At 34.0% G+C, this 9,559-nt stretch overlaps 1 protein-coding gene across 1 annotated transcript; it reads right to left on the bottom strand.

Annotated features, from left to right (window-relative positions):
* Positions 1 to 4,273: 4,273 nt before the first annotated feature.
* On the bottom strand, positions 4,274 to 9,032 carry LOC104242437 (protein NRT1/ PTR FAMILY 5.1). Its single transcript, XM_009797487.2, has 4 exons — positions 8,730 to 9,032; positions 8,244 to 8,461; positions 6,325 to 6,881; positions 4,274 to 5,290 (listed from the first exon to the last, which is right to left on the bottom strand). The coding sequence occupies exons 1-4, from the start codon at positions 9,001 to 9,003 to the stop codon at positions 4,426 to 4,428; spliced, it is 1,914 nt and encodes a 637-aa protein (XP_009795789.2). The 5' UTR covers positions 9,004 to 9,032; the 3' UTR covers positions 4,274 to 4,425.
* Positions 9,033 to 9,559: the final 527 nt, after the last annotated feature.

A 9,559-nucleotide genomic window follows, 5' to 3' on the forward strand; every position in this document is an offset into this window, starting at 1 on the left:
AACATACTTGAGAAATGATACATCAATATTTGGCTTTAAAAGAATTAGTCCACATGAAAATGCATAAACTTTTGACAAACATAAAGGACATCACATTTGGTTAAAATCTTATTTCAGGTACTGTCTCGAACGAAGGTTCATATGGGTGCACCAACCTGCACAAAAGAAGAATTATCGAATAATTTTGTCTCATCGACATCATGTTGATTTGTTAGTTGGTCAAAAGGACGCAAGTTAAAGATGTTCATATGAAATGAAGGATCGGTTGTTTCCTCAATAAATGTCTTTTGTGTAAATATCAGCCTCAGGTTGTGTGTCGTAGTCCTCAACTTCAAATTATTTGGTCCGACAACAAAGTACCTCATACGATATAAGCGAAGTTCATGTATCTTGTTCCTAAAAAACTTAACAACATACTTTCCGATTGAAGCATATATACGATCACCCTACAAAATCATATTCCTTATTAGTGCAGAATTATGAAGCCAACATTAAGAGACAGAAGATGAATACCTGTAGTACACATATTTCATATATAGGCGTAGTTTATGTATGTTCATCCGATGATAGTCTAAGCAAGGCATCTAATATGTAATATATATGCCAGTTTTTATATTTTGAACAAAATAGATGTTATTAAGTACAAAACTGCAATATAGGTGAGTTTTATATGCATATATTATGACAATCACTGCCTAAAGTTTTCCTCAACGTTTGAAGTCAAAAAACAGAATGCTACAGTTTCTTCTATTTCAGTTAAAGAACACTTTTGGTTGGAAGTGGAATTATTGAAGGAACTTCTTAGACAGTTGAGTAATCCAGAAGAAAAAATATTGATTGTGAAGCCAATATTAAGAGACAGAAAGATGAATACTTGTACTAAACATATTTCATATATAGGTAGAATTTCTATATGTTCATCAGATGATAGTCTAAGCAAGGCAACCAATATGTAATAGCTGCCAGTTTTTTATATTTTGAACAAAGTAGATGTTATTAAGTACAGAACTGCAATATAGGTGAATTTTATATGTATCCATTATGACAATCACATCCTAAAGTTTTGTTCAATGTTTGAAGTCAACAAAACAGAGTGCTAGCGTGCTTCCATTTCAGTTAAAGAACTCTTTCTCAGATTGATTTGATTATCTGTGATTTGAGTTTCAACTGATTTTTCTAAGTAATCAGATTTGTGGTGATATAACTGATACATGCTTTCACCGTTCACTGATATGCATAAAGTAAATAAAAGAATGAGGGAAAAATAATATGTTACCTTCGAATCCAGTAAAACCAATTCAATTGAAAGCGGTATTTCCGGCTTAAATTGATCCGGAATTACCCACATTCGAACGACTCTAACTTTGAGATTCCATTGCATCAAATTTCCTGAAATTTGTTTGATATCATGAAGTTGTGTAGCCATAGTTGCAAAACAATTTTAATCAGACTGAGTAGATAAAATAGGAAGTTGAAAAGGATTCAAAAATATAAAGCGCATAAATCAATCAGTTATGGAGATGTAGATAGAATAAGGAGTTTTGGTTGGAAGCCCATGTTTGGGAGCACAATCAGTCGTGGGTTTTTAACTGACTGCTTTCCTGCATTTTTTCTCAGTCGTGGGCAGTTGCTGATTAAAAAACAAAAACAAAGAAAGTGTGAGATTTTTTTTTTTTTTTTTATAAAAGCCAACCAAAAAAGGGGAGGAATTCTATTTTTAATAGGTAAGTGTAATAATAAATAATAAATAATAAATAATAAATAAATGAATAGAATAACTCCAAAAACTCAATTGTGGGAGGATTGAAAGTTCTTGAAATTTACTAAATGTAAGTTTATTTATCTGATTTGTAGTTTGTTGCTGATTAAAAAACAAAAACTAAGAAATTGTGAGGATTTTATTTTTTTTATAAAAAGCAAATCAAAAAAGGAGAGGAGTTCTATTTTTAATAGGTAAGTGTAATAATAAATAATAAATAAATGAATAGAATAACTCCAAAAACTCAATCGTGGGAGGATTGAAAGTTTTTGAAATTTGATGAAAGTAAGTTTATTTATCTGATTTGTAGGTTGAATTTGAAGCTCTAAGAATATTTGAGAGTTGTCCTAATTTTTGATAGTGTTAGAATTGTGGGTATTTCACTTGGCAGCCTAACCTTGTTTTGCTTTTGTTATTCTATATAGATAGATAGTCATTCAGTAGAATTGGCGTAGGATAGCCATTTTTTAAAGTGGTATTTACTTTTTATCCAGCGTTTTTAATGCTGAGCAAAAGTAGCCACTACTCTATTAAAATTAATATGAAAAGACAAAGTTACCCTTTCTTCTATCTCTTTTCCATCCCAAACCCTCTATCAAAATTTCAAAACTCTTTCTCCTAATCAAAATTTGCCAAACTCGTTACTTCTCTTTCCCATGCAGTAAGTTCTTCCCCAACTTCATCCCACTTCCTAAACCCAAAGGCATACCACTTCCTCGGCGTTGCAGACCACTTCTCCAACTTTATTTATTTTTCTTTTTCTTTTGGTTGGTTAGGTTCTTGTTGTCTTTTAGGCTTCAGGTTTTAATTAATCTGATAGTTATTATATGTTATATGTCGTGGTTTTCACTGTACTGTTTCCATTTAGTTGATAGGACCCTTTACCATTTTATGAAATTGAATTTTGATTGGAAAACTGAGAGATCTAAATTTTCAAAACAAAAAAATTCAAAAAAAGCTATTTCTTTTAGTTATTAGCTTTCTGTTGTGTAATTTGACATCAATCTTATATGTAAATTGCAATTATTATTATTTTTATTTGTGAAAAGATACAAATAACGTTTGATTTTCTGCTACGTTATGGATCCTGAACTTACAGTTACAAGTTCAAAAGTTAAGGACATTTGGTCCTGAATTTCGAGTTCCAAGTTCAAAAGTTAAGGACACTTGGTCCTGAATTTAGAATTACAAGTTCAAAAGTTAAGGACACTTGGTCCTGAACTTAGACTAATAAGCTCAAAAGTTTAGGACAATAGGTTCTGAACTTAAGCTAAGAAGCCCAAAAGTTAAGGACAATAGGTCCTGAACTTAGACTAACAAGCTCAAAAGTTAAGGACACTTGTCCTAAACTTACAGTTATAAGTTCAAAAGTTAAGGACATATAGTCCTGAAGTCCTCATCTTAGAGTTCCAAGTTCAAAAGTTAAGCACATGTAGTCCTGAAGTCCTAAACTTAGAGTTAAAAGTTCAAAAGTTAAGGACATGTAGTCCTGAAGTTAAGTTCAAAAGTTAAGGATATGAGCATAAGGGTATTTTCGTCCGGGCAGTTAAAGTTTATTAAAGCAGTGGCGAAAGACTAAAGATATTTAAAACAGTGACTTAAAAATAAATACATGTGTTATTAGTGGCTAACCGTGCACTTCCCCCCGTCATTTCATATATAGGTATAGGCAGGAACTGTACAAAACATGTATAGAGCGCTTACATTTTATTACAAAATTGAACGCATTTTAAGTATGCCGACTCATCTAAAATATATTCACATTGCATCAATTCTATCACTCTATCCAAAATTACATTCTATGATTCCTTCAGTCTGAGTAAGAGGAGTTGCAATGTGAAGATTGGTATGTAACAAATGAAACAAGAAAAAGAAGACATAGTGAGTAGGCGGCGAGAGTAAGTGGAGAATTTCTAGAGAAAAATAACAATCAGGCTGAAAAATGTGGCCTAGTCCACCCTGGGGTGTTAGTTAATTCCTGGCTCATTAGTTGATCCTCCACCAAAATCCTAATTGATTGCCTATGAAAACTATTATGAATGTTGAAAAATATGCTTTTTGTCATTGAGTGAAAAGTGGCTAGGGCATTTCGAGAAGAAACTTGATAACAAAGATATGATAACAGAGAATACCCTTAACATCAAGGATCTAGGAGGAACATGCGGAGCATACAATATATAGTTAAAATGCACGACTCTCTGAACGAGATACATAAGTTCAGTAGAGTAAATCGCGATATATATTGAAGAGGCGGGTAGGGGGAGGGAGGAGAACGAAAAAGAAAGGTTTGATATTTCAAACTCTTGAGATGAGAAATTTTATGCTTGGTTGAAATTGTAAATAATTTTTATAAAACGTTATCTGAAGTTATGAAGCGGATAGGATATAACATTTTATAAAGTTATTAAATTTTTAGAGTGAGTCTTCCCTGTAAATTTTCCTAAAGTAATTAGCTATTGGTATGTAATTGACTTATACAGCGGTGGGTTAAAGAGGTGAGATACAACCGGAGTAATTAGATTTGACCTCTTTTTTTCTTTATCAAATTCATCATTCCCACTTTTTGATGAAGAACGTTAAGAAGGTACAAATAGCTAAAACTGATTAAAACGATCGACTAATAAGATACATCAAACAGAAATTAATCCTAAATCAGCATTCCAGCTCTAAGGAAGAAGGTCTATGGCTTTGCCTTCCAACTCTACAAATTCGTCTTTCATTTCTGTAGATTCCCTTTTATAGATATACCTTTTAGATGCCCACAAAAATGCTCCTAAATTTAAGGTAGACATGACCAAGAGGAAACCATAGTAATAATCCAAGTGCGAGTCATTCATATTGTTTCCAATCCAACTCTTCCCTCTATTACTCCCAGTAATTTTATCCACCATCGTCACCAAAAAGCTATTCAAGAAATTTCCAAGGCCAATCCCACTTGTGAAAAACGTCGTACCAAGGCTTTGCATATCTTCTGGTGATTGATCATAGAAAAATTCCAGCAATCCTATGGCATTAAACACATCCGCCACGCCCAATAGCACGTACTGAGGCAATAAACAGAATATTGTCATAGGGACTATTTCTTTAGGCCCGTTGATGTGGTGCATTTTTATGACTTGCATTCTTCTCACTTCCATAGCATAAGCAATCGCGATGGCTACAATTTGGATAAGGAAACCTGTTCCTAGCCTCTGGAGTAATGTGATTCCCCTAGGATTTCCTGTTTTCTTGCGCATAAAAGGCACGAAATATCGGTCGTACATGGGCACGGACAATAACATAGTGAGAGTCACAAAGCTTCCCAATGATGCTGCGGGAATCTGAAATCTTGAACCCAAGTGTCTGTCCAAGGTGGTGCCCTGTTTGACAAAAAGAGTGTTTATTTGTGCCCAAATGGTGCTAGGGATTAGGGTTACTAGCCATATCATGGCCATTCCCATAATTAGCTTGGCTCCTTCGACCTGAGTCACCGTGCATGGTGGTCTTGAGCCTGTTGAAGTGTCTCGTTTGACTGCAGCCTTGTCCAAGAACCTGAAAAAAGAAAGTTTGGTTGATTCTGGAAATAGTGTTTATTTCAAATATATTTGATCAAACAATTGAACAATTCATAGTTAGGTGGGCATTATTAACAAAGCAAATAATATAATTTGGTAGATGCTTCAAAATGCTCTGATCGATTTGAGACTTTCTTTTATGATTCGGGATTATAGTTTTAACTGTCATCAAGTATAAGCAGTGGGGGCAGATATAGAAGCCCAGATATCGATTCGGCCAAATCAATGTGTTTTGCTCAAGTATCGTATTTGTATTAAGAAATTTATTAAATATGTTCGCATAAAATTTAAAATCCGGTCATTAGCCCTTGAAGTTGAAATTCAAAACTGATAAAGTTGAAATTCTAACTCTTCTCAAAATATAAGTTGATATACTAGTCAAATTATAATAGCTCTCAATCGATCGATGAATCGACGAGAGTCCAAGTGCAATTATGTTGTAGGGTTTTAAGATAGTATGAAGCATAAAATGTGGTGGGCTTTATTTGAGGTCCCTCATTTATCCTTGGTAGATTAGATTCTTCTGGGAGTAGTCATAGTGATTAAATTGGTAGGGCGCACAACAGAAAGCAACCATTCTTTGGAGGATCCAGTACAGTAGAGCAGTGTAAATGATCACGTGGCAAGTACTGAATCGACGCATTCTAACGAATGAAAACATGGAACGAGACATCAACATTTTGCCATTTGGAGATACCTTAGTTGTGGATAAATTGGGAGGTCCCCCTACTTCCTTCTGCCCTTATTTTCTCAAATTTAAAGGATAAGAATCTTTTCATTCAGCCTCGAAGCAATGGTAAAATTGTCTCTGTGTGACCTATAGGTCACGAGTTCGAGCCCTGGAATCAGTCACTGATGCAAGCATCAGGGTAGACTGCCTGCATCAAATCCCTTGGGTGCAGCCCGTCCCCGGACCCTGCGTGAATGCGAAATGCTTTGTGCATCGGGCTGCACTTTTACTACTAAATAAAGCGTTAAAGATTTTCAATTATAAAAACTATAAATGCTTACCTGAATACTGGAGTGTGATGGACTTGGCGTTTTCCAGTACTGAAATAGTATTGCATATCAAATTCATGAAGCTCAGACGGGTCATTAGGGAGCTCAATTTTCCTGTTGGCAAATGCGACGATAGGAACACGAAATAGGTCCCGAGCAGGATACTGAGACTTTCTAACTTTGTGCCTGTAATTTGGGGTTCCAATGTAAAAAATGACTAGAGAAAATATCAGACCCACAGTTGGAATGCCATATCCTAATCCCCAGCTCAAGTTTTCTTGGATGTAAACAAGGCCAATTGTAGCAAGTAAAGCACCAGCAAAGGTACTGAACATCCACCAATTGAAGAAGGAAACTTTTAGCTTTTTTTCTTGTGGATTAAAGTCGTCGAATTGGTCAGCACCAAATGTGGATATATTAGGCTTTGTTCCACCTGCTCCAATGGCTATTATGTAAAGAGATGCGTAGAAGAAGGCGATTTGAGATGCAGTGGCCTTGTTGCATACTCCATTTTCACAACTCGGCTTCATGAATTTAATTGACACGGCCATTGTCAAAAGCACCATTCCCTAATGGAAAATAGTTTGGTCAGTAAATTATTTAATGCCGGCAGAAATAAGCTACGTTGCTCTGGCTTTTCAAAAATATTGGTGGGAGTGTGTCGGATCCTCCAAAAGTTATATATTTTTGGGATATCCGACTTAGTTGCGATAACATTTTTGAAGAGTCCGAGCAACACAGGAAATAAGCAGAGTAAGAATTTGGATCTATGAACAAAATGACAAAATTTTCGAAAATGATTTTCGGTCGCTATCCCACTATAAAGGACAAAGCTTGACTATGCTGAAACCGAAATGCAGAAAGTACAAAGTTTATTGAAAGTAGATGTAGTCACGACTCATGAGCTGCATAACAAACGTATCTCGTTTTCACTCCAGCAGAGCTCACAAATGTCATTTTATTAGCTAGCCATGTATCAGGCACGAAAATTATAGGTGGTAATTTTAATACAAGCCAGTTCTTGCGCTTACCTGCAATTGCTGCTAGTTTAATTTAGTTAAATCTTCTAAATAAAAATATATGAATTTTTATGTAGTGAACAATAATGTTAAAATTTGGTATACAATAGATAATAATGTAAGAATTGCTATATATGTAGAGATTCCCTACTTTGAAAACTGGTACAATCTTGGGATAACGAGTACGTTAGCACAACATTTGTCTCTGGTACAAATTTTTCATAACTAATGTGAAATTTGGTATCTGTTAGTATATATAAAACTTAATACTAATACAAAACTAACTTACACAAAAATCTATATATATATATATATATATATATATATATATATATATATATATATATATATATATATATGCAAAGCTCCAGGTTATGTGGTGAATTTAATTACAAGTCATTCTTTAGCCAGGACAATGGAATTGCTTATAGGTCCCACTGGAAAAAATCCTCCAAATTTTTTGGCCATAGCTGGTATACTCAATTGTAGGCCAATCAAGATAGTAAGTGTTGCAGACATAATTACATATATTGAACTTTGACTGAATCATGTGAAAGGTTCCTTTTGGAGCATCCTAGCTAAAGAATGACAAATAATAACTTCTAGATGTGGACTTGTGTCTATCACCGGTGAAGAAGCTAGGAATTTTTTCAAGGACGTTCAAATTTTAAAAAAATAAAAATAATTTCTGACAAAAAGTATTCAATATGTATTATATACTTTTAAAATGTAATATTTTACCTATGTATATAGTGCAATTTTTCGCTTAAAGGTGGTCTTATGATAATGTGGCTTCGCCAATGTCTATCACACAAGATAGCATATATATTATTTGTGGAGGAAATAAAGGAATATATATATATATATATATATATATATATATATATATATATATATGTGTTTGGTGCTTACCATGACGTAAATAAGTGAAGAGATAGTGAAAGTCCAGAAGCGACCCAAGTAAGTGTCAGCAACATAGGCTCCAAGAAGAGGTGTAATCCAAACTGAACCAGACCAGTTATTCACATTCCTAACTGATGAAACAGTATCTTCATGTAGTTGTGTTGTTAAGTACACCACTAAATTTGAAACTATCCCATAGAAAGCCATCCTCTCAAATGCTTCATACCCTGTTTCATATATTACTTGTAAAAACTAGCAAGAATTTTTAAGATCATTCTCTTTCTAAGAATCTTAATTCAAGAATTAAGATAAATTGGATTCCACAATCTTAAATAGTAGCTAGAGTCAATATCATCAGGGGCGGATATACAATATAATATATAAAGTTCAGCCGAATTCATTAGCTTTGGCTCGTTTCCTATAAAGTTCAAAATCTTAAATCTGCCTTTAACGTGCACATATATGAAAAAAGAGAAGAGTAGAAATGGAGCTTACCAACAAGGAAAGAACAAGCTTTCCATTTGCCAGTTTTCTCAGCAAGAACAGGTTGACCTCGAAGATCAACCGTGCCATCTTGTGTGTAATCATTATTAGCTTCCATTAGATCAATGAAGCCAAAATTAGAGCGATGGTAGGAAGTTAAGAAAGTTGAGGACTGAAGAATTGGAGGAAGAGTAGGTAGGCTATATGTAGTATTGGTGCTGCAACTGCTCTTACTGCTTTGCAGTACAGCTGGGTGTGATGGACCATTTATATTTGTCCCTCTCATTAATTCATGGGTCTAATGATGCAGTAATGCAAAATTCTTTGGTCCCATTTATTATGCAAAATTCTAAAGGGAGCATATAAAGTTCTGAGAAATTACTACTTATCACTGCCATTCTGTTATGTAAGTCAAAAAATTGCAAAATTGATTAACTATCTAGGCAAAAAAAGTAAATCATATTTACATAATAATATTGTGCATAATAATACATGTACACTATACTACTGTAATTAACCTAATTATTCACCATAGGAACATTCTTGGGTCATAAACTCAAAAAATCAAAACTAAACTAAAGTTTCTCTCTTCTCCTTCTTCCCCTTTCAATTATTTAAGGGATTCACGACTACTAATAAACTTGAAAAAATATAAATTAATAAAACTTAAGGATAACTCTGAGTTTGTTTTACCTTGATAACATACAAACTTTGTTTAATAATTACTACATTCATTTTTTTCACTGCATTATAACATGAGTCTAAAGCCTAATTAATTGAATTAAAGGGTTGTTCTTCTTGTGATGCCAAGCGAATTATAGAAAGAGTAGTCACGTTTAAGT

The sequence above is a fragment of the Nicotiana sylvestris genome, chromosome 3, assembly GCF_000393655.2.
Source record: "Nicotiana sylvestris chromosome 3, ASM39365v2, whole genome shotgun sequence".
Lineage (NCBI taxonomy): Eukaryota > Viridiplantae > Streptophyta > Magnoliopsida > Solanales > Solanaceae > Nicotiana > Nicotiana sylvestris.

Coding starts and splice junctions, on each gene's coding strand:
- LOC104242437 (XM_009797487.2), bottom strand. CDS start 9,003: ATGAGAGGGACAAATATAAATGGTCCATCACACCCAGCTGTACTGCAA. Junction 8,462..8,729: donor AGCTTGTTCTTTCCTTGTTG/GTAAGCTCCATT, acceptor TATATGAAACAG/GGTATGAAGCATTTGAGAGG. Junction 6,882..8,243: donor CTTCACTTATTTACGTCATG/GTAAGCACCAAA, acceptor ATTTTCCATTAG/GGAATGGTGCTTTTGACAAT.